At 46.0% G+C, this 25605-nt stretch overlaps 1 protein-coding gene across 7 annotated transcripts; it reads right to left on the bottom strand.

Annotated features, from left to right (window-relative positions):
* Window positions 1–7739: 7739 nt before the first annotated feature.
* Nr4a2 (nuclear receptor subfamily 4 group A member 2) lies at window positions 7740–25152 on the bottom strand. Of its 7 annotated transcripts, none has more exons than XM_070023012.1 (8): window positions 25116–25152; window positions 13353–13476; window positions 12001–12866; window positions 11036–11165; window positions 10459–10622; window positions 9384–9586; window positions 8799–8977; window positions 7740–8658 (listed from the first exon to the last, which is right to left on the bottom strand). In XM_070023012.1, exons 3-8 carry the CDS (start codon window positions 12862–12864, stop codon window positions 8402–8404), a joined length of 1797 nt encoding a protein of 598 aa, XP_069879113.1. In that variant the 5' UTR covers window positions 12865–12866; window positions 13353–13476; window positions 25116–25152; the 3' UTR covers window positions 7740–8401. The 7 variants fall into 7 exon arrangements, with proteins under 7 accessions (XP_069879113.1, XP_069879086.1, XP_069879105.1 ...); XM_070022985.1 differs by lacking the exon at window positions 25116–25152 and adding an exon at window positions 24835–25034; XM_070023004.1 differs by lacking the exon at window positions 25116–25152 and adding an exon at window positions 15229–15463.
* Window positions 25153–25605: the final 453 nt, after the last annotated feature.

Genomic DNA, 25605 nt, shown 5'->3' with positions numbered 1-25605 from the left:
TTGTGATATATAATAAGCTTATTTTTGCCACCTTTTGACCACAGCAAGTTAGATGTAGTCAATCTTCCAAAGAAATATTATTTTCTGCTTGACTTTAAAAAAAATCTATCCCTTTTGGTGGTAGATTTTGATAGCAGCTTTTAAGAAAACAATGGACATTGTAGATCACACATATGGGGGCAGTAGAAGAAAGAGTAAATGGTTCATGCATAGTCCCTTTTTTCCCATTTGCACTAAGTGGTCTTCTCAGAGTGGTGAATACAACAAAGTAAGTTACTGATGTGCAGTTTGGTTTTCCTAACAGGAAGTCTAGAAGTTGACTGAAAATCAAATGGGAAACAAATAATTCAGAGTGGAAAAAATCCTCTTTTGTATCTTTTATTTTACTTTCTCAGTGATATAAATTGTATGCAATATTCACTTGCATTCTTATTTGGGAGGCACATTAACTCTATGAAAAATAATTTTTAAAATCCTTCTTTAAAATTTCAGGGAAAATACTATGCTGTTATCACTACCCCTTGGTGATTTCATGTCATTCTTCCTCTCTATTGGACTGAAATGCTCTGAAACCACAGCCTCACCCCTGAACAAATAAGAAAAGTCTTACTTGTTTCCTACAGAATCAATGGAAAGAGATTTCAATTCTTCTAGGCCAGGCAGTGCCAAAAGCATGGCAACTGGGATTGCATGTCCTGCTTCTAACTCAAATCCCATGTACTTACAGACCAAAATATTTTATGATATCTTTGAGCCTTATCTCCTCATTTATAAAATGAAAATAATAGCAGGATGTCAGTCATGGGAGCTGAAAGAATTGTATCACATGAGATCTGACTTTGCAACAAGTGGTAGAACCAGCTACTGTGATGGAGAACCTCAGAAGCCACGGAAGAAGCCCTCCACCCCTGGTCCTGAGTCTTTGATGGAGTCAGTGTCATTCCTGCTTGGAGATGGCATCTCTTCTCTGGACATAAGCTCTTGTGCTAGAATGCACAAGGAAAAATGCAGCTTTACATGCCAGCAATTCTATTCCTTCTGATTTCTTTATCACAAAGCCTGAAACCTCTATATGATTCCCGGTAACCCAAGGCTTCTTTGACTGAGAGTTATGTTCTTTTTGAATAGTCCCTACTGTGACTACTATACTCAACTTGCATCTAATATCTGCCCTCCTATTCTCCCGCCCCAACACGCTTCATGTATCTTTGTTTATTCACTCTATTCATATCACCTTTTTTTCTCCCTTTAAACTCATCCATACTATTTTTGGTGCCCTGACATCTGTGTTTCTAGATATTTTTGCCTTCAATTTTTTTGACTTTATAAGTCTTCTTAAATGCCTTTTCATCTTCTCCCTTTACCTGGTTATTTACAGCATGCTTATCACTACCCATCCTACCTTTACCCATTTCTTACAAAAGGTTTTGGTTTCTTCCCTGTATTTGCCCCATCCTATGAATGGCCAGGCTTGCCATGAGGTGAAAGGACCCAGAGACATCCCTCCTTTGACCTTCTCTCTAGCTTTCATATTTGCTGTTCACTTTCTTTCCAAATACATGTTGTTGAGGCACACGAAAGAGGTGCTTGTCTAAAGGCCATTTTCCTGATTGATGATCAGTTGGTTCCTAAACAGAGAAAAAGAGATGCTGAAGCAGACAGATGAAAGAAAGGGAATAGTTACTAAACACACTGCTGAGATTCCTTATCATTTCCCATCACTAAAGACAGCTGGATCACATACCATACAGTGTGGTCCATCAACAGTGGCTGCCAAACTGTTTACTGGTCAAAATTTAGAACTATTCCTAAGACCTACTCATATATATATGCACGTGTATGTATATGTATATGTGTACATGTATATATGTGTATATATGGGTATTGTCTGTATACATGTACATGTGTGTATATGTGTGTGCATATATAAGTTGTACATTGTGGCCCACGGAAAGTTTTGTCAAGCAATGTTTAGACTTGCCATCCTTTTCCTACCATATAAAGCACTGATCATTTCTATACTATTACTCTTATATCTCACTGATGTAAAACAGTATATAATAACTTCGGGAAACATTGTAGGATCCTCAGTTTCAAAGGGGGAAAATGGATGACCAACCTAAACTTTGTTGCTAAGGGATCCTCCTTCTTCCCAATGTTACAGTTTAATCTGAGGTTGTCAGAACTATCCTCTTTCAAACTTTCAGAGCTGGGCAATCTGTGCAGGTTCCAGCCTTGCGGAAGTCCCTCTCGACCTGCAAAGTTCTCACAGTCAGAACAGACTCTCAGTTACATTGCACTGCCTAAAGGAACTGTGTAGCAGAAATCTGGGCACTATATAGCCGCTAGGACCAGTGGAATGAAATCCTCCTTTATTATCTAAGCCCACGATTCGATGGCTTAGCTGGACAAAGAAGAAACGCGGAGTAACGCGTTGAAGCAGATCTCTCCTCAGATCCGAACAGCCCACTCAGGGCTTTGTCCAGTTTAGCTGAGTGCACCACACAGGCCCAGCGAAGCCAAGAAGAAGACAGTGAGCCGCTCGCGGGCAGCCTCTGCCAGAGAGGAAGGAACGTGCCCCACCGAAGGGAGACAGGTGTACCGGCTGCCCCAGGTCCCTTGAGGGACGCGCAGCACTGAACTGGTTACTGACCACTTGTCTCCTCCGATCACTCCAGCACCCCGGCCTAAGACTGCTTGCACGTGTTGCACCCGAAAGCCGAGCGGGCTGGCGCGGCGGCATCTCCCTTCCGCGCACAGGGTCGTGGGCGAGCGCGCGGAGCAGGCGCACGGCTCGGGGGTGTGGGTTCCTCGCTCGACCTCCCCGGGGTGCGCGCAGCGCCTCCACCCCGCCCCGCCCCTTTGTGCGGCCCACCAACTCCCCGAGGACAGTTTTCACCCGTGCGGTGCTGCAGGGCGCCCTCCCGCCTCCCAATCAACGCTCGGATAGACCCGAGCCTGACCCTCCGATCGTTGGGTGCTGGGAGAAGCCCAGCGCGCGTTTAGCCGCTCCCACTCGCTTCGGACGTGCCAAACTTCACCGAGCCTCAACTAGTAGAGAGCTGGTCGTTGAGTCGGCCCTAAGCGGAGGTTGAACCTCGGGGAAAGGCGCGGGGAGCAGCTGGGGAGGGAGGTGGGAAGAGGGACGCGGATTCTGCAGTAGTTACTCCCGAACTCTCTCCCTCGACCGAGTACCCGTGCAAACTTGTAATCTGCAAACTCAGTCTGCCAAAACACAGTGAACCCAGCATCAGCGTTTGTGCCTCCGCCTTCTCTCGGGCTGGACCCCGGATATAGGTCCACTTCAGATATTTAAGGGTCTCAACCGTGGACCAAATCCAGAAAAGAGGGGGCCGGTTGAGAAGGCTTGGCCAGGGGAGTGAACCGTCAGCACCCGGCTCTCGAGAGTTCTCTCCCCAGCCCCAGGGACCAAGAATGCCACCCACCTCCCGGAGTCTGAAGATTGGGATGGGGCTCTGCTTCCCAGCTCACCCGCCGCTCCAGGAAGAGCCCTCTGATCCGAAGTAGGATTTTTCCTAAGGAAAAGCACAAACTTGGAAGAAAGTCTTTGTGAACTCAGCAGCCGCTTCCCCATTGTGCTCAGGAAACATACCATACCGAGTGAGAATGACTTCAAAGAACACACAGCTTAGGTAGTAAAAAATACCTAGCCACCACAACCCTATTTGGGCTTCTATTCAAATTTAAAAGAGTAAAAAGCAGATCTCCATGCGCCTGTTTTATTATTAAAAATGAGTTAAGAAAATGATGACCTACTTGGAATTCATATTTTGGTTTATCAATAAAGTTACCAAGTAGCGTCTCGAGCCCATCCCTGCGAAGCGTGAATGCTCTGGGTGAAGTTCTGTCAAATTCACCCATCTAAGGAAGAACCTCTGCAGAACACGTTGCAGCCAGCTGCGCCTTTTTTTAGAGCAGTGACTGAAAGGTGGGGGGGGAGGGAACGACTGAAAATCGGTTGGGACCCCCAACAGCGTGCCTACTCGGTGAACCACAACACCAAGTCACCTCTCCGCCTTTGGGGTGCTGGAAAAGTTTGGATGCCTTTATATTTATAAAACTCTCCAGTGCGCCCAGGAACTAATAGTTCACACATCCAGGGCTATTGCAGACAGGTGTATAGTAGGGGGTAAGTAATTCTTACAGCCGCCTTTGAAGGAGAAGATGTTAAAGACACTTTTTCCTACATCTCTATTCAACCGTTTCAATAATAATAAAGTTTTAGAAATCTTTTGAGTCTAGATACCCTCACTTCTGCTGTATCCTTGTGGGAAGCTGTTTCCTTTTTTTTGCTGCGCTTTCAGAAGCAATTCGTCTCGAGACAGGCTTTTCTCCCACCGAGGTAGGCTAGGCGGGACCCGAGAGACCCTCAGCGTTGAAATTCGCAGACATCTCCGAGCTGCCGCGTGGCAGAAAGGAAAAGAAACGGATGTGCGCGCGCGGAACGAGGCAGGAGCTGGTGGCGTGAAGATGCTCTTCAAGTCCTACAGCTAGACGTGCTAGGGTGTTGCTACTCCCTAGAAGGCCTGGCGACATGCAAATACATCCTTTACGGAAGTGGTCTGTGATCAAAATATTACGAAGAAAGAAAACTTTTGCCTTCGCAAACCTGTGTCGTAAACCTTCAATTTATTTCTACAGCGAGGAAGCCTAGATGTAAAATACAATTCGATAGATAACTGGATATTAGCAGTGACGAACGGACACCGGCAAAGCCAAGAGATGCTCCAGGCTGTGAAACTGAACCTTCATCGGACAGACATTCTGAAATTGGCAAGAATGTCTGTGTGTCTTTCTTGAGCGACCTCTACTCAAAGAACTAGTGGCTAGAGGATTTGTGAAGAATATTTTTAGGGGAGAGGATACCCAAACTAAACCACACACACACACACACACACACACACACACACACACACACACAGGTTGTGGTTTCCATAAGCCTGTCATTGCGGGGATAGTAGACACTGTGCATCTCTTGTATTAGAATCCAGACATAATATTCTCATTCTCTCTCTTACACAACACACACACACACACACACTCACACACACAAAGACACACACAATTTACACACTGTCTTTCCCCAAAAGTGGACTGTCCCAGAAAGGCCTATGGGACCCAAAGACGCTGGGGTTACCCAGACAGCAGAAGAGAGGAATGGAGCAAATAGCCTAACTCATGGGTGCTTTGAATTAAGGACACCACCACAAATTCAGGGCCATCTCTGGCTATGCCTGAAACAATACATTTCCCATTGTTGAAGCTCAAAAGGCCAGAGACAGAGAAGTGTGACATGGAGATCCCTTTTGATCTTTCTAAAGAAGTTCCATGCAATGTCTGGCTTTGACGTTCTAATGTGTCTGCATATTTTCCTGGGCTTTACTTTTAGGGCTGACAAGGAAGGTTCTCAGATGCTAAAACCTGTAAAGATACAGGAAAAGTGCCAGGGATGGTCTTTACACAACTCACCACTCCTGTGCAGGCTAGGAGTTGAAATAGAATAAGCATCTGCCCCCTGAAAAACTTCACAACTGGAAGTAGCAGGTTCTTGACACTTGAAAGCCTGAAACTACATCATCCCTCACTCTTCTCACTCTAAATTCTCCAGAGGTGCACTACCCCCATGGGCCTCCGGGCCAGGCACCTCTGCTTCTGTGAGGGATAGCTAGTATCAGAGTTGGGTTCTGGATTCGACTCTCCAGGACTTGGTGTCCAAACATACTGGTTTCCTGGGCTGCAGACATCTGGAGATGGATGATATTGACCCCTCTGCAGACTCCCATCATTGCTACAGAGCTTTCTCTTTCTTCTTACTGGTTTATGACTCTGACTGGGTATGAGATGTGAAAATAAAATAAAACAACAAGCCGCATCTTTTCAAGAAAGCCAATAAATTGGACAATTTCGTTATTAGTCTATCTCGTAAATGGTCAGCTTCTTTTGCCCTTCAGTTTCCCAGAGGAAAACATGTCTGGTAAAATCATCATCATCATCATCATCATCATCATCATCATCATCATCATCATCATCATCATCATCATCACCTTAAAAGTACCAAGGAGACCTGCTTTGTCTTTTTATTTTTTCTCAACCCTCAAAAACAATTCTTTTTCAAAGAAAGGGGGGGCAAGGCAAAGGCAAAACCACAATCTGAGAACTCTCCTGGCAATTTACCGTTCTAACTCGCATTTTAAAAACAATAATGCTCTTTGTAAATTTCAGTGACCCAAAGGCCATCGATAATTCAACGGGGTCACCCAATGAGATCATCCTGGTCTCAGTGAATTCGAAGGTTAGCCTAAGGCTACACTTACCTACCAATAACGTGGCTGGGAGGGAGTTCAGCTCCTTAATCCACTCTACGACTTAACAGCTATCAATTCCCTTATTTGCCGAATGTTGGTGCTAAATAGAGGCCCTGCATTTGTAACTTACTTACACCAGATGCAAGGCCCGACAAATATACATCATCACTACTTGTTGTAGAAAAAGAGAAGTTTTAATAAATGTCTCTACTGAATTCTATGCCAAAGACTGACCCAAGGCTCAAAGTACCTGAATCTCTTCTCTCTTTTACCAGGACTTGTCTTAGCAATTATATGCAGAGAAATTGGGAAATTAAAGATAAAATACCAGACTTTTCAAATCTGAGTTGACTTTCTTTTGAGACTTAAAAAAAGATACTTCCCAAACACTACCCAAGACAAGAACTTAAAATAATTTCTCACTTGTAGAAGTTCAAAACCTTTTTGGTCTCTTACACTTGTCTTTTGAAGGCTATACTTACAAAATTCAAAGAATGAGATGTTATAAATTGACTAATAAATGTAAGTTGCTAGACTGGAATATTCTAGTTAAGGGGAAAAAATACTGAATTCTCTAAATAATCAGTTCAGTTACCCTGTTCCTTTAGTCAGAATAGATCTAGACTGTCAGTTTGAAACTGAAATGTCACAAAGTGACTTATCCCAAATCAACCTCCAACTCTGCCTATTGTTGTTAGTCATATTTATCCTGACCCAGGAAGAAGACAAAGTTCTGTTGATTTACATGGTTTATTGTTGTAAACATTAAAATTGTCTTTCTCAAAGAAAGAATTTATCGGGAAAAAAAATCAGCATCTCTACCTGTCAAACACCATAGAAAAAAAGGCAGTGACTCATGTCATGTGCCATACTAGAAATATACAAAGAAAAATACTACAGGATATGGCAATATTAAAATTCTTATTCAAACATAAAATAATATATTAACTGACAATTTTAGACATTAAAAAACAACAACAAAATTCAAAGTGCTCAGTAATTTCCAGGGAGTTATGTATATTATAAGCACTCTGGAAACAGTCAAAAGCTGCTGCATGCAAGTTCTGTTTAGCTTTAGACAACAAAATAATCAAGATATAAACTTTCTTTTATCAACATCAACGATACATACAACACTTACAAACAAGGAATGTCGGACGGTGTTACAAACACTATGTGTCCCTTTTCTCAGGATTTTCTGATGTATTAATACTTGTGCCCACCTATTTTACAATTGAGAAAATGTTTAAGCTCAGATAACTACCAATCTTTATAAAATCTAACAGACTACATAGTGTCTGAAATACTATTTATATAATATAGACATTACTGAAGTAGCAAGTGCCTATAACATTTTCAGCCTAAAATCAACATGCTTGTCCCTTTTTATTTATTTATTTTTTGCAAACACACTTATTTTTTTAGAATTTGTAATATTTATTCATAAATAGGCACAAAATAATTTAAAAAGCCAAACTGCATTGGGTAAATTTACAAGCCTTTGCCTTCTTCAACTCATGCCACCCACGCAACATTTAGTTTTACTATATATTACAGCTTTCTGTACAGCAGAAAACTTTGAAGTCGTGTTAAGGGCAATACTTGTACGTCCCCTTAAGACTGTGTGTATGTATGTGTATGTGTGCATATGTTACATTTGTCAACTGCAACAACCAAGCATGGCCAGACATTTCCCAGCATACATTAGCAATCTTCCTTCTGAACAATCAACTGATTTTTAACTGATAATAAAAAGTTTATACCACTGTTTTGTGTGTAGTCCATGTTCTAAATCCAGGATTCCCCGGAGCCAAAATGCCCTTTCAGGTTCTGCCTGCAGGTTAGGAAATAGCAACAGTTTTTGTTTGTTTGTTTGTTTGTTTTCTTTAGGGAACAGGGGTCTGGGATTTTACAGAAAGAGGAAACAACACGCTGAGACAGCTCAGGGGGCTATCTCTGCCCATGTGACTAGCCCCCCCCTTCTGGACCGGTTTTTTGTTTGTTTGTTTGTTTCTTTTTGTTTTTGTTTTTAGAGTTTTCTTTTCCAGTTCCTTTGAAGTGCATGAGAGAAGATCTTAGAAAGGTAAAGTGTCCAGGAAAAGTTTGTCAATTATTGCTGGAGGTGGTACCAAGTCTTCCAATTTCAGGTAGAAAATGCGCTGTAGCCCCTGTGTGCAAAGGGTACGGAGTTCTGGAAGCTTCCCCAACAGTTTGGACAGATAGTTGGGGCGGTTCAAGCCCCCATTATTGAAAGTCACGTGGTCTTTAAGACAATTTACAATTTTGTTTTGCAGCTCTTCCACTCTCTTGGGTTCCTTGAGCCCATGTCTCTCTGCAGAAAACATAATCAGAAACAAAAGAAAAGCGCACAAGGCATTAGCAAAATGACAGGAGGGTCTGTGACAAGGGAGAGCCAGAACCAATCCCCTGGGCAGTTCTGGTAGGGAAGTGCCATGCACCTGTAATACTGACCTGTGACCATAGCCAGGGCAGCAATGCAGGAGAAGGCAGAAATGTCGATGTTCATATTCTGCAAGTTGGAGGAGAATTCAACAATGGAATCAATCCATTCCCCAAAGCCACGCACGCATTGCAACCTGTGCAAGACCACCCCATTGCAAAAGATGAGTTTACCCTCCACTGGGTTGGACCTGCAATTAATACCAAAGAGAGAGGGGAGAAAAAGAGAGAGAGAAAAGCTAAACAACTAATTACTTGAAGAGCAATAAATGAGGGATTTAAGAGGCACCTAATTACTGAAGAGTTAATAAAATGTAGACCAGTGGACCTTGAAAGGCTTTAATTTCATAACAATCAAGAACACCCTCTATCCCACCTGCATTCCATTCATCCAAGGCTTCTGGAATACACACACTCCTTCTCTTCTCCCTTGTGTGTGTGTGTGTGTGTGTGTGTGTGTGTGTGTGTGTGTGTGTGTGTGTGTGTGTGTGTGTTGCAGGTTCCCCCATCACCACCACCACCGCTGCCACCTTCTCTATTCCTTTACTTTCTTAATACCTTCCCCAGCCTCCCGGAATTGCTTCCTTCCCTTATTACCTGTAAGCTAATCGCAGGACAAACAGTTCTAAGAAAGCTGATTCAAAAAGCAGGTCCTGGTCAGCTTTGGGCAAATCAGCAAAGCCAGGGATCTTCTCTGCCCAGCCCCTGATGATCTCCATGGAGCCAGTCAGGAGATCATAGAATTGCTGTATATGCTGGGTGTCATCTCCACTCATCTGATAGTCAGGGTTCGCCTGGAACTGGAATTTCATTTTAAAAAGCACTTAATGAGGTTCTCTAAAATATATAACCCGTGAAATTGCTAACCCCGTTTCTAGTAGGGGAGCCAGGTTTTTATAACAATTAAACCTCTCTCTGACCAGTAAGGAAATTAGATGTTCCGGGGCAATTAATTCAATTAGGGACGGTGCTATGAGGTCGCTGCTTTAAATATGTAAATTACCATTTCCATACAGACTAAATACTATGCCATCCAGCCCTGGGAAACGTTCATTCTTATCTCCACAAAACAATTGGCATGTTAGTATTCAGACTAGTCCCAGAGTGGATCTTGTGCTGAGGTGGCCTTTGTAAAGCTTAATAATATTGCAGTCGCTTCTAGGTTTGCCCAACATACTTCCTCCAATTAAAGCTTGCATATTTTTTTCACAGCTGGAGCAAAAGAGGAATTTGACCACTAGATCAACAACCCATGTCGCCATTCCTTACCCTTCTCTCTTCGTTCCCTGGCCCCAGGCAGGTCCCCATACCCTTCACCTTGCACAGTGGCAGGAGGGTAAGGACTACAAGTACTCTGAGGAGGGTGGGGAGCAAAGTTGGAAAGGAGAAGATTTTGCTCAGCCTCCGGTTTTGTCCTATGAGGCATTGGGATACATTCCCAGAGATTCTACTGCTCTGGCATGCCTCCTTCCTCCTTCCTCAGCCTTACCCCGGGGTCTAAACGTGGAGCTTACACTTCCTGTCCGTGTCCCGTGGCACTGCCCAGAGCTGTGAGACCTATAGCCTGGCTTGCCTCCGGTACCCCTTGGGTCTAGGGGCTGGTGCTGGGTGTGGGGAGGGATCCTGCCCATCTCTTGGTTTATCCACATGATACCCCCCACCAGCTTCTTACCCTGGAATAGTCCAGGCTGGTCATAGCCGGGTTGGAGTCGACATGGGCCCTGACGAGGGCACTGATCAGACTCACCGGAGGTGAGGGGGGAGAGGGGTCCTGTGGGCTCTTCGGTTTCGAGGGTAAACGACCTCTCCGGCCTTTTAAACTGTCCGTGCGAACCACTGCAAAGGGAACAGGCCAGTTAGCACCGCTCCTGGGAGCTCGGGGTCCAGCTGCGGCCTGCGTTCCTCCCCCGGGAAGGTCGCCGCCGTGGGGAGCCAGGGCCGGGCGCGGGCGGCTCAGAGCCCTTCTGCTCGTAAAGCCTTTACTGAAGAGAAGTATTAAAGATGGGGGTTATTTTATGTCTTCCTCCGGCTGAGTCGCGGAGTTAAAGGCGACCAGGGCCTGGTCGGCTTTCCGAGGATGTGGGGCTGGAGGGGGAGGAGGGGGTTGACCAAATAGCTGGTGGGGGGCCAGACCCGGATGGGGGGACCCGATACACACCGGTCTCCGGGAAATTGGGTTTGGGGTACAAATAGCCAGTGGGTTTTCCAGGGCAAAGACTGAGGAGGAACCGTGGCTTGCCCCGACCTACCTTCTTTGACCATCCCAACAGCCAGGCACTTCTGAAATCGGCAGTACTGACAACGATTCCGGCGCCGTTTATCCACTGGGCAGTTTTTATTTGCTAAGCACACGTATTTCGCGTTCTTTTGCACCGTGCGCTGCAAAAGGAGACAATGTAGGCCGAAAATGATTATTTTCTTCCTTAAAAGTCCAGCAACCCGGACTAGACCCAGAGGCTTGAATCTACACTCCCCTCCCCACAAACACACACAAACACACAATTCTCTTTTTTTTTATTTTTTTTCCTTTTTCTTTTCCTTCCTATTTCTTTTTCTTTTTTTCCTCCCCCAGGGCATTTAACAGAAGAAAATTGATAGCGTTAACATTTGAGCTAACCTTGCCGCTCCTTGCTGTGTTTTATATGCCAAGAGAAGGAGAAGGAGACGCTCAGTAAATACAAATCCGTGGGCATTCATATTATTTACATTCCTTGGAGACCTTCTCTATTTAAAATGATAAGATTATTCAATCAGGATGGCGAAATAAAGAGATCACTTAATTTGACCATAGGGAATTCTGTTCCACTTGGTTAGCTCAGACACGGTTCTCTGTCCTAGCCAATTTCAATCTGAACAGGGAAGACAGCTCCTAGCACATGCAAATCACCCTCTTCCAACTCTGCCTTCAACAACTTTGGGCGGGGGGCCGCCGGGTCGGCTACTGCTGGGGAAATGCGACCTCCTGTCTCCCAGTCCTCCGGATTTCTTTGCTCAGACACCCCGATGCCCCCTCCGAAGCCCTTTAGGAGGCTGCAGGACAGACACCCTGGGCTGACCCGGGGGGGGGGGGGACTTGGGCGGTCGGGGGGCGAGGTGAGGCTGGGCTGCGGGCTGTTAGGCGTGTGCAGACTCCAGGGTGCCGGGAGCTGAGGGGGTGGGATGGGGGTGGAGAAGGTTCCCCTACCTGCCACCGCTGCTCCCCACCCGTGCTCACCTTAAAGAAACCTTTGCAGCCTTCACAAGTGCGCACACCATAGTGCTGGCAGGCTGCGTTGTCACCGCACACGGCACACAGCCCCTCGTTGGAAGGGGAGCCCCGGGACGGCGGTGAGGGCACCTGCGTGTCGAGCAGCTGCGACGCGTGCCCGATCTGCAGCCCCGGGAAGCCCATGGACGCGGGCTTGCGAATGGGGTTGGGCACAGCGAAAGTCTGCCCATCCACGACGTGGTGGCTGCCCGCGGGTTCTGGGTTCATGGGCACGTGCAGGGGCCCGTCGAAGCGCATCTGGCAGCTAGACACAGGAGTGCCAGGGGGCGACTGCTTAAAGGAGAAGAGTGAGAGGCGGGAAACCGGCGTTTTCCTCTGCTCGATCATGTGCGTAGTGGCCACGTAGTTCTGGTGGAAGTTGTGAAGAGAGCCTGGATCATCCCACATGGGGCTGTGCTGCACCTGGAAGCCCGGGGTGGTGGGTGTCGGGGGTGAGGAGGGCTTGTAGTAAACCGACCCGGAGTGCGGCATCATCTCCTCGGACTGAGGGGGCAGGTGGCTGTGTTGCTGGTAGTTGTGCATCGGAATATCTTCTACCTTAATGGAGGACTGCTGTCCGGACAGGGGCATTTGGTACAAGCAAGGTGGCTTGACGTCGTAGCCTGTGCTGTAGTTGTCCATAAAGGTACTGAAGCTGGGGAGAGAAGTGGTGGCAGTGATTTCAGTGTTGGTGAGGTCCATGCTAAACTTGACAAACTCTGGAGTTAAGAAATCGGAGCTGTATTCTCCCGAAGAGTGGTAACTGTAGCTCTGAGAAGCGGGGCTGGCTCCTTGAGGCGAGGACCCATACTGCGCCTGAACACAAGGCATGGCTGGAAATGAAACAGGGTGATATACACTCAGCCTGGTCAACTGAACACTTTCTCCCGGGCTCGGGTACACCTGGGGCTACACCGGCAGCCCGTGGCGGTCACAGAGAGGGTAGGGTGCGCGACAGGAAGGGAGAATGGTGGGGAGCTGCGGAGCAACTAGCGCAATGACTGATGACTGAAATGTCCGATCAGATAATGACCCAGAGCTTGAAAGCTATTGAGGGTCTACAGCCCCGGGTAACCGCCCCCCTCCCCAGCCCTCACACCTTTTTACAGCCGATTCCCCTTGGACGAGCCACTTCTCTGAAGCTCGGATACCACCAAGCTTTCTAGAAACCGCAACCCCAAAATGAAGTTGAATTGCATAATGAGAAAGTTGTCCTGTAAGCCTGAAGTGACAGGGTTGGCCTGGGTGGATCACGTTGCCCCTCGTCTGGATATTTAGGGAAGTCGTGGAAGGTAATGAATGAAAGAAAGTTCACTAACCTTCAGCCGAGTTACTGGCGTTTTCGAGGAAATTTAAGGTGGACAGTGTCGTAATTCAATGAAGGATAAAGTTTCCAAGATTTTTAGAAAAGCTGTGGGGAGTCCAGCCAGTTAGATCTCCTCCCTGAAATACAGACACAGGAAGTGTCAGGGTGTCTTTCGGACAGAAATTTGGCTGGGCAGGCCTTTTGGAAATGAGTGTGCAGCAGTTTTAAAAGTGTGAAAAGACATGCCATAGAAACAACAGATAAAAATCATCCATTGCCCTGTGCAAATCCCTCTAGAGAAGGCATCATGAAGCAAAGATTTCATGAACTCACTTTAAACTTAAGATCTAATGAATTGGCTCCTTTGCTAGAGTGTTAGTGGGAGGGGGAGTCATTTCTACTTTATTTTGAATGTGAATGTGAAAACTGGAGCTTAAGAGAAAGTACAACACTAAAACCTCCACATGTTTTCCCCTTGTGGTCAAATGGACTTTTCTTTTTGGAAAGGGGAAGAAAGTTAGCAGAAGTCAAGAGCATAAATTGAGAAAACAGATACCTTCCCCCCTCCCCTTATAAAATGTTGGCAAGGCCTAGGTAACCATGAAGCCAATTAAGAGTGGAAGAACCTGGGGTTCTTAATTTCTTTTGACACCACACTGAGATGGAAGATACTAGTGAGTTGGTGCTCTCCTTCTCCAGAAAACTGAGCTTTCAACATCTTTAATTGCCAAGGGCTGGTGAAAGGGCGCCTACTTTTCCAGGAGCATCTTAGGTCAATTGTTGAGGAAGGGGAAAACTGCTTGTACAGTATTGTCACCAATGTTAAAAGTGCTTTCCAACACAGCAAGTTGAACACCTTCTCTATAATGCCTGTCACAATCTGTCTATTTGAAAGAACAAGGCATTCTTGTGTCCTAGAAATTCTCAGTTGTTCTCACTTGGAAGGAATTCCCCAGCATAGGCAATCTTATTGCTAATGATAAAGCAAGCCTAACATCTACTCCTTCTTGTGCTTTTTCTCCCTTCTCCCATATTCTTGCTTCAAGGGGGTGGGAAGGCGGAGAGAAGAAGGTTAAGCAGAGAAAATTAGAAAGAAGACTTGACATCCCCCTTCCCCCACAGCCTTTGGAAATATGCCTGTGCTGGTGCTGGATATTAGCTCCCTGGTACTTTCTCAGTTTCATAACTGTAGTCTTTACGTGTTCATATTCTCTCTCTCTCTCTCTCTCTCTCTCTCTCTCTCTCTCTCTCTCTCTCTCTCTCTCTCTCTCTCTCTCTCTCTCTCTCTCTCTCTCTCTCTCTCTCTCTCTCTCTCTCACACACACACACACACACACACACACCACGGACAGCATGTCAAAACCAGAAATTTCAGGCAACTTAGTAACAGGACAGTACTCCACCACCCTTACTCAACAATACCCGGGGAAACATCCGCATGCTGGTCAGCCGAAGCGACACAGTTCCCAAGCAACGCATAAACTGAAGAAACTTTCTCCCTGTTGTTTTACGAACAGCTTCCCTCCCATAGTCGGGACTTGGAATCTCGGTGCCCACAGGCCACAAGCAATTCCACACCAAGAGCAAACTTTGCGCACATTTCCGCGGACAAGTCCACAGTTTCCCAAACTACGGAATCTCCTTTCCAAGTCCCCCAATGAGAAGCCGGAAACCTCTGCTGGGAGCCATCTCCCCCACAATGCCAAAACTGGAGTACGATCAAATGCGCCCGGTCACTAACTGCGCGCGCGCCCACTCCCCATTCTCAAGCCCCACTCGCGCTCCTAGTCTCTGGTGCCCACTTCAAGAGAAGCTGTTCCCCATGGATGGGGGCAAAAAAGGAGACGTGCAAAAAGAATAAAAAAGAACGCAAGCTGCACGATCTGCACCTACTCACTTAGGAGTTCTCCGCGTCTCCCTTCATTCATTCAACTCTGCTGAAGTGTTCTTTCCTCCGGGAGCCCGGGGTCCGGGGAAGTGGGTGGGCCAGCCCTGGTGCGGGGGGAGCTGCGTCGCCGAGAGCGGGGTAGGAGCCGAGAGAGGCAGCCGGCTGGGCAGGCTGGAAGGACCGCGGAGCCGTGCGCGGATCCGTCGGGCGGACTGGCCCTGGCCGCCAATGTGCCTTTGTTTATGTGGCTCGCGCTGCCGCTGCCAACATGCACCTAAAGTGTGCGCGTCAGCGCGCGTCAGCGGCCCGCCGCCCAATCGCCGCGCCGCCGCACTCGCCGGACTCCTGGCCGCCGCTCGCTTTGGTATATTTCCGACCTGACGTCACGAGCAGGGCTGATTTTAAGGTGGGAACCGTTCTGGGTTCACCTTGGTAGCTGGCATGGGTGCTTTTATTTTTTTTTTCTTTCCGAAAGAAGTGTGATCTCTCCATCCCTAGGTCTTCGAGGGCGGTGGGCCCGCTGCACTTTACTCTCCCCCCCCTCGCCCCAACGCCCAACCCTCACCGCCTCTCCGCCACTGGCACGTGGGGGTGGGTGGAAGGTGCAACAAAAGCCGGAGCGGAAGGGACGGAGGGCGTGGGCCAGGTAGCCCGCACCTGGAGCCGCAGGGGATGCCTAGCAGCACCTTAAGATCATCCACCCACCCTTGTCTCTCTCTCACACACACACACACGCCTTAGCGGAAGTGCATACTGATGTCCCACGACACAAGATGCTCAGAAGACCCCAGCAGTTAGATGGGATTTCCATAGCCTGGTGCAACCCCTTTTCTCTTTTTTCTATTCTTCCTGCCCCCCTCCCCCCCCCGCCGCCGCCACCACCACACACTGTCCGTGTTATAATGGGGCCGGGTTTTTTTCTTTCCCCTTCTTTTCTCGCAGTGCCCACGCTCGAAAGAGGACACGTAGAAGGCTGAGGAAGGGAGCAAGTAGACAGTGACGGAACGTTTCTGGGACTCCAGAACTCAGAAGAGGCCTGCCTGCTTTTCTCCTGCAGACAATGCCGCCACCCGCTAGGCAACAGGTGCGCCTTCTGCATGCAGAAAGGTGCTCGCCCCCCACCTCCCGCCCGCTCTCCCCCTCCGCGCCCTTCCCCAGTGCCCTCTAAGCCCGAGTTTGGGGGGGGAATGAACGGACTTTCCTCTGCTACACAAGAGCTATTCTAGCCCATAGACGCTACCGAGGGGAAAATACGAGACCAGCGGAGGGGAGTTGGGGGGGGGGGGGGACCGGAGAGAGGGTCTCGGCAAAACGTGAGGTGTGCGCCCTTGCTGGAGAGGAGGGGGAGTCCGGCTGGGCTGCGGGCGCGCGCCCCGCTCCGCGTTCCTCCGTGTCTCCGCTCACTCGGCTCTGCCAGACCATCCGCCAGCCCTGCCGGAGGCGCAAAGCCGTTTCCAGCAAAGGAAACGCTAAGCTTCTCTGCCGGGCGAGCTCTTCTCCAGGTCCCCGGGCCGCCACGGGACAGGGCTGGAAAAGGCTGGGAGGGAGGGAGGGAGAGAAAGAGTTGAGCGCCCCCCCCCCCTTTCCTCTTGTGCCTGCAGAAAGCGGTCCATCCACCCCCTCCTCCTTCCGCGTGGCTGACTTCCAAGCTGCCGGGCCCCTTAGCAACTCGCCCCCCTCTGGGTGATCTCAGCTCGGGTCAAAAGGATCTGAGAAGTCTCGGGGCTCCGGGGCTCCGTATTCCAACACTGCGCCTTGGCCAGGGCGGGAGAGGCTTCGCCACTAGATGCCCTGCGGCTACCTAGAGAAGCCTCGGGCTCTTCGGCACGGCCGCCTCGGGGCGGGGGTGGGGGAAAAGCTTTGTGGCCACCTTAAGTTTCCCCCAGATGTGGCCAGCAGCCGTGCGCGCAGCGGCCGCCACAGCCCAGCAGTGCCCGAGTGAGTGGGCGCGAGCAAAATAAAACCAGGAAGTGTGTCGGGGGCGGTGTTGTCGTGGCGGGGGAGGGTGTGTGAGTAGGGGGGACGAGAAGGGAGGGAAGGGTGAAGACTAGTTTATTAGTTTGAGCTCGGTAGCGTCAGCGCCCCGTGGGCAGAAGCGCTTCCACGCGAACGAAAGGGAAAAAGTGAGAGTTGGGAGAGCAGTGGAGAAGGAAGGGGGTGGGGGTGGCGGTGACGCAGGGGCGCCGGCATTGACGCACCGGCCCGGCTGGGCCCAAAATAGCAGCAACTCCAGCTCAGAGGCGCCCTCCCGGGTTCCCTTCCCCTTCCGCGCGCGCGAGCGGGGCGAGGCCAGGGGGAGCTCTCCTTTATCCCCGCGGTGGGCCAGGTTCCCAACAGCTATTTTCAGACAGTCGGAAACTGAAGATTGGCCACGCTGGGGTGGCAGATATTATTTTTTAATACAGTTCTAGGAGAGCCAGGGCTGAGAAAACTTGAAGGTTGTAACCACAAGCCTGCAAACACAAGCGTTCACATCTAAGTAGAAACAGGGTTCTGCCTCTAGCTTTCCCAGTAAAAACGCATTCCATTCAGGCTGGAGTCTGAGAACAGTATGAACATTCCCCTACCAAAGAGAAGTAAAGTGTCCCAGAGTTCTGAATGTAAGGTACATGGAGACTGTATTACGATGGCTTTTTCCCTTCTTCACTAACAGCAACAACCTGTAGGGTGTGGCTTCTTGCTTAAGAATCTTTGCCCAAGTCTTAATGCATCCAATAGCCAGAGGCAGTTTTCACAGCAGCTAGTGGAAATGGAGTTATTACGTATCACATTAAAATGAGAGGAGGGGGATTTTCTTTTGCTTTCCATCTGTACGTTTTGCCTCTCTTCACCTTCTTACCCTGGTTCCTGGGAAGCATTACTCTTTCTTAGGAAAATACACCGGATGTACGAGTAATGAACTTGTTTAAACTAGTTCTTGCATGAACTACTTCTTGGGTTGGAGTCTGGGGTAGGGTTCAGATAAAGGGGGTGCAACACACCGATCAGAAATTGTAAAAAAAAAAAAAAAAAAAAAAAAAGGGCCATGCTCTAAATCTCAAACTGCTGTTTATCCCCACTAGAATCTGAAGCGTCCAAGTCTCTGGACACCGCCAGTCTGTAATTGACTGATCCGTCAGTAGGGGGCCTGGCTCCACAGTAGTGGAGAGAATTTCTCTCACGTGTGCGCGCGCGCGCGCGCGCACACACACACACACACACACACACACACACACACACACACACACACACAAATTAGCTATTTACTATTTAGGCTAAGCTGAAGGAGAGAATGTTGCAGGCCCAAATATTCATATTCTGCTGTGATTCATAAACGACAAATCTTTCATTCTTTTCTATTTTCTCCGAAAGGGAAACAGTTCGACATGTGGGATTGGGTTCACAATAGATTTTTCTTTATTTCCTCCTGCCGGTGTTTAAGTTACTGTTAGGTCACGGCAGGGGGGAGGGGGTGGGGCGTGTGGGGAGGGGAAAGCAAGAGAGGAACCAAGAGGGTAATAAAATCCCTCATTTTATCACCAAGCAGTTCGAACTGGCATATAGTTTGGAAAAAATGAAAGCATGTTTTAAAATCCTATGATTACATGTTTAAATAAATTACAGTTTAGAAGAGGATTCCTGTGGGTGTATTTGCTAGTATATAAGAGAATGCTTTTGTGCATAGAGGTTTAATTACACATATAATGGAATCAAAATGTAGAACTGAACAACCTTTCAGAAAAACGTTAAAACGATGCTTTAGGCTAAAAGAAACGGAAATTCTGCATTTACATGACTGCAACCCTTCTGCATTCTTACACAGAACTAGTTCAAATAAAGCATTTTGTAACTCAATTAAAATGACAATAATGGTTTTTTCAGGACCCAGCATCTGATATAACTTTACATTATTGCCATGTATAAACATGTAAAGTTACCCCCACAATAAAGGTCTATTTTCTTGACAATTTAAACTATGTGGGAGCAAAAGTCTACAAGGAGCTCGTCTTTGGAATTCTACTAAATTATATATTCTTACTATTAAGAAGTGCAATTGTATGACCTCTAAAAACATTTAGGAAGGTAATGTAGCCATATTATCTTTTATGATATTAACACATATTAAGTAGAACATATTGGCACATGTATAGAAAATGTACTTTCATTAAAATCAATATAAATACACACATCACATCTAAACCCAAGTATTTTATTTTATGCATAGATAAGCAGATTATACTTAATAAAATTGAGCTTTTGGTATAATTTAGAAGGCAAACATGGATGTAATCCCATAGGATTTTCTATTTTAATGCATGGGAAGGAAGCCTCTAGGGATTTATTTCACTATACTCTTCAAATGAATTCAGAGTAGACATTACAATACAGGCACAGTGATACCTATAATACCTTAGGAGCAGAGGTATCTTTAAGGTATTTCATTTAAAAATTGCTTAGTGGCACTTATTGTAAATATCAAAGTAAAATATGCATCTTAAATTACATTTGAACAAACTTTCATTCACAGCATTCATTGCCATCCAGGCAGAGTTATATCAGTGCTAGAAGAAAGAAATTGTCACTTAAAAAATAAAATCCATTTCTCAAAATGCAATCTAAATTTTAATACTGATTTTCTTTGTGGTTGTTTGGCTTTTGCAATTTGATTTGCATTGGTAGGGTATGATTCAGTTAATATTAACTTGTTAACAATTAAAACTAAATCATTCCCTTCCCTCAGAATGCATAGAGAACAAGTCAAATAAATGCTTCCTTGATAGTCTAATTTGGGGTAGTTATGGCTTTTACTCAGTCCATTTTTTTCCACTAAAAACTCTCTAACGCATGGACTTCAAAATGTTCTTAGTTTGATTCACAACTCAGTTCTAGAAATGTGTTAAGATGTACAGAAGTAAACAGCACTTTTTTTCTAAAAGTATCTACTTACAAATTAAAATTATAAAACTGAACATATGGTAAAGCCTCATGCCACTCAAAAAAGTATTTTGCATAATAATCTTTCATCTTTTCTGTAATACTTGACTCACACTCATGGTGGCTAGCGCCTAAATATTTACTTTAAAAATATAACTACTTAATGTCTGCTAAAGTAACAATTCTTATTCATTAGGTAAAGAAGGATAACTTTGGTTTTAAATTTCATTGCTAATTTTAGTAATCATGGGAGACATTAAAATAGAGTATGTCTTAAACACATTTTAACGTTTCTGAAAATAAGTAGCTATGCATTCATATCAAATACACTTAAATTCTAGTAGTAGCTAATAACATTAATAACACCAACAGTATTATAACTGCATTTAAATAGATAAAATGTAAATACTTTGCAGTTCCCATATGTAAATCACAGCAGGCTCGTTTTGTTCTACTTTTAATGATTTGAAAAAGCATTTTTAATTTTTCTATCTCAAACCACTTGGTGGATAAGCATTTCTCACTTTAATGAAAAAGGAAAATAAAGGACTGACATATTAAAACAAAGACATGTATGCCCTTTTCCTCATCATAATTTATAATTACAGAGCTTACAATTTTAACACTACAAAAGTAACTTATAGCAAGGGCCCTTATAGTGATAAGTAATAAATCTAATTACCATATCCTTTGAATAGATGTAATATAAATTTCATTGCTCACTTAAAAGTTCTAAAGTTAACAGCATAAACTTGAAGTTGAGTAATTAAGTAATCCTTATATAGACACTTATTAAAGTATTTATACATATTATCTTAAATCTACATCTATCATTTTGCCAATTAAAATTAGGACTTTAATTGCAATTAAGTAATTTAATTGCCAATTGAACAGCAAAATTGCTAAGTGACTAATTTTAATGCCTATTTTAATTACCAATCATGACTGGGGAGGGAGCTAATCAAGTTACATCAAGCAGTACCAGAGTAATGATGTGAAAAAAAAAGTAGAACAAACATTCAAGGCTACATGCTTTAAAAAAAGAAACATAAATTAAATAAATGCAAACACAATCTTATAAATGTGTAAAAATACTGTATTTCAATATCTGAATACAGACTATGAAAGAGAACAGATTAATTAAAGAGCCCCTGTCAATCTTCAGTCAAAAAGTATGGACAACCAAAGTCAAAATTTTATGTAGTATTTACATGGCAATCACACTAACCAAGATAAAACAAAGATGCATATAGCTGAGAATAAAAGACAGTTTCCTGCTTGGCTGGTTAAATATTTACAGATTGACAGTTTAAAAAAATTTCTCAAATGAAATGCTTACAAAAGAGAGAAACAAGTTTTCACTGCAACAACATGGGTTGTGAATTTGGAAAACAAACAGGGCAAGTGCAATAGGCCTACCCCTTCCCTGTGGGTCCCCTCAACCCTATTCACTTGAATGGAACCATCTATTAGAGGCCTAGTGACTATCCATGACTTGTCCCATGCTGCCTTGAGAAAAACAATCTAGCCTAGCATACACATTACAGAATTGTAAAAATAAGAAACCAGATAGGATTATGACACAATTAAAATTACTAAAGATGGGGGAACTATATGTATTCCTAGGTGTTTTTTTATTTATCATTTTCAGTAAGAACCCACATGACAGCTCAAGACAGGCCCTCAACCAGCAAGCAACAGAAACACTGGTTTAAAAACAAAAAAAATCTCCTTGGCCCACACAAACATGCTTTCAAAAGTTTTCTTATTCGGATTCTCTGATGAGCAATATGGAAGGTCAATAATGAAAGAAGCAGGTAGAGTTGCTTTCTTAAAAAAATCCAAAGTTATTCCCTCATAGTAACAATTCTAGCACTTTCAGCCTATGGGGTTCTCTTTAGCAGCCAGTCACATAATTTTGAGCAAGAATGCCCATCCATTAAATCTTGTCTTTTTTTAAAAGTTATCTTGTAAGGTACATGTCTTGGCTGTGTTGCCACTTGATATACCAACATATATACTTTATGTGTACAAGGGGTCTGAAATCATCTATGAAACATATGTAATGATGCAACTTGAGAAATAGCCAACAGTGCTACTTGGCATTCGATGTACTAATGGACCTGAATTCTGAAATGAAGCACAGCAGGACTTTTGGGTTGGCTTTTAAAGGAAGAGCACGTTAATAATCCTTGTGCTTGACAAAAGGCTGCATGCAGTATCTGCACATGACAATAACAGCTTTATAAGGCAAGTTCTGTGTGAATGACTAGAGAACATCCTGGCTGACTATTCACAAGTCATGGAGATTATTGACGAGCTCACACCTGATCTTGGTTAAAACTCATGCAGTATGAATGCTGCAGGACAAAATAAAGCCTCAGATCCTAAAGGATTACCTAAAACAACCCCAGAAAGAGCTGGTCATAACATAGGTATATCTTAAGTTGGTCTATATGAGAATTTTGACTATACACACACACAAAGTATCTTACTTGTAATAATTACAATAAAACAATTTGAGTGGTAGGTAACAGATCACCAGCCATTACAAAGGGGGAGGAGAGGAATATCTTGTCATTTCAAAAGCATTCTGAAAAGACATGATATATAAACCTTCAAAACATTAAAGTATTTAAATGTGTATGACTAAAAGGAAATACACTTTTAGACTGTTCATGTCTACTTTATGTATTTTTCTAGTCTGTAATCTATTGGTTCACATGAATTCATGCCACTTACATATTGTTGAAGACAAATTTTTTTTTAAATAGTAGTTTGGGAAAAAGTGAGACTGACTGGAACATATTGTAAATGTGTAGAAATGTAACAATAAAAATCTCCCTCTATATACTAAGTAAACTAATTTTTAGAAGTTATAGACAGCAGTGGCTTACCTCTGGCTCAGAGATAACCTTAATATGTAAAAAGTAAACATGCTTTTTAAGAAAATATTATTTTACTTTTGTGCCCTTAAGTTTATATCTTTATTATGATCTGAATTGTCGAATAAAAATTAAGAGATACGGTTAAAAAATAGTAATGTTTATAATATGAGGTTAGAGGGAATCAACTAAAATATTTTATTACGGGCCAGAATATTTAAAAATAAGACTTGGGAAACATTCTAGATCATTCTAATAGGACCCAAGCAACAACTTCAGGAAATAACTACCTACAAGTACCATCACAGGCAAAACTCTGGTTAAGATTCACAGTAAATGCATGGTTGTGATGGATAGAAACTGAATTACTGAGAAAGTCCTTAAGGTTTCCTGGATGTCATATTTCTTAGAACGATTTTCCTTAAGCTCATTTCCAAAGTTTAGGAAGAGTTAACCTTTTTAGTGGATTTAGGCGTTATACTGAAACAACTCCTGAAAAAACTATTTTTCCCTAGGCGTCTGTTGATTTTTCTACGTTTAAAAGTATGGTGTTCCTAAAGATCGCTAACTTTCATTAACTACCTCTGAAAGGCAGTTCTCGTTTTCCATACCTCATCGATTAGTCAGTTGATTGGCAATTTCCAAGACAACAGCTTTGTTAAACTTCATAAATATTGCATGTTGGCTGTTGGAAGGGGTAGGAGGAAGGCAATGCAAACAGACTTTACAGTCAGGCTGATTTGACAGGGCTCCTCAAACGACACATAGGTGTTAAAGAATTTGAAATGTAGCTCCGTAACTCAATTTATACCACAGAAATTGTGAGATGCTATCTTCCTGTTGTTATAACGTATCAGGTCAAGGGATATAAATTGTACCAGGTAATTCATTTTGCTGTTCAGAGAGTCATTAAGTTCCTCCCAGAATATATGTGATTGATATCCCTGGGGGTGAAAGGCTAAAGGAACCATATGGCAACATGTTGCATTCCGTATGCTATCTGCCCATCCGTGCTTAAGCTGCCATTAGCAACATCTGTACCTTACGGAAATCCAGCTGCGCCGACGACGGCTGACGGAATTGTACTTGGGGGAGGAAATCTAGCTTAACGCCATTAACTTGAGACTTAGGAGTCTATCTACCAGGACGAATGGAAGCTTTCACAATTAGACGAGACGACACAAATGCTTTATTAAAGTTTAATTTTGAACTCCCAATTAGCGAAAGTGCAGTACAAATCGATTGCAATTTCCTAGAAGGCTCAGCAAGTACTCTGCCTGTCTGCCCTGCCACGTGCCAGGGGCCCCCAGAGCCAGCCTCCCCGGCTCTCGGCAGCGGAAAGGGGGTGGTTCAGAGCCGGGTCTCCCCGTCCCAGGAAGTCCCTACAATTCTTGCTAGCCCCTCCTTTCGCCGGGCGGGGGCTTCCACCGGGGGTGGAACCCCCCGGAGGTGGCGGGAAGGTGGGGAGGATGGGGAGAGCGGGGCGGAGGGCCGCTCCCCAGAGTGGGGATGGGGGGGGGGAGGCAGAGAGAGGAGGGAGTGGATGGGGAGGGGCGGAAGGAGGGAGAGGGGCGGCCTGGGGGAGTCTCTATTTGGGGGATCTCTCGGGAGGAGCCTTATCTACTCAGTCACGCAGAAGTTTCTTTCGCTCTGGGCGCTACAAAACCAGATTGGCTTCCAGCGCGCGGGGACAGGACGGAGGAGTTGGGGGTGGGGGCAGAGGAGACCCCGAAGGGCTGCCCAGGCGTCCTCACCCGCCCTGGCCCCAAACAAAGCACCCCCCCGACTCTCGATCTAGGATACGTTACCTGCCTGGCGCTCCCGGCCCCTCGGTCACCGTATCCCCCGCTGGGCGCGCCCCGTGCGGGTCCCGCTCCCCGGGGCGCGCAAAGTGGTCGCCCCCTGGCTGGGTAGATCGCCCTCTTTTTCACACTGGGGGTGAAAGGGTAGCGAGGGAAGCGCGGGAATGGGGAAGCAGAGGCTGGGGCCAGAGGAACTTACAGAGAAAATAAAAGAGGATGGGGGACTGGGTGGAGTGGGGGGGGGTGAGTCCGCGGGGCCCGGCCGGGGGACGGAAGAGGCCGGTTACCTTTCGGGGGGTCGTGGCCAAGAGCGAGGGGGGTCAGGCAGCGACCGCCCGCCCCCCTCCCCCGGCCCCTGGCGGCGGCCGCAGCTGCTAACACAGAAGCCCATTGTCGCCGCCGCCCGGCGCGCAGCCCCGCGGACTCGGCCCCGCGGCCAAGCGCGTCAGCCGGGCCGGGCTCCGTGACGCGCGCGCAGCACGCCCTATAAATAACCCGCCGCCGGGAGGCTCGGGCGGCTTTCCAGTGACGCCGGGCCGGGCGCGGGAGGAGGAGGAGGGCGAAGGAAACAATAAACCCCCCCGCCCGCCTCCGAGCCTCCCTCTGCCCGGCCTCCCCCCTCGGCGCTCCCCCTCCGCTCACCCGGGAATCCCAGCCCCGGAGGAGCGCCGCGAGCCCGGCCAACCTCAGTCCATCCATCCCGCCCCGAACCCTGGATCCCCACACCCGTCCCTTGGGGCTGTAGATGGCTGGTCGGCACTTGCGAGTGGCGAGGAG

Source organism: Dipodomys merriami, unplaced genomic scaffold (assembly GCF_024711535.1).
Source record: "Dipodomys merriami isolate MVZ:Mamm:240054 unplaced genomic scaffold, mDipMer1.0.p SCAF_1, whole genome shotgun sequence".
In the NCBI taxonomy this organism is placed as follows: Eukaryota; Metazoa; Chordata; class Mammalia; order Rodentia; family Heteromyidae; genus Dipodomys; species Dipodomys merriami.
This window is presented reverse-complemented; position numbering and strand designations above follow the sequence as displayed.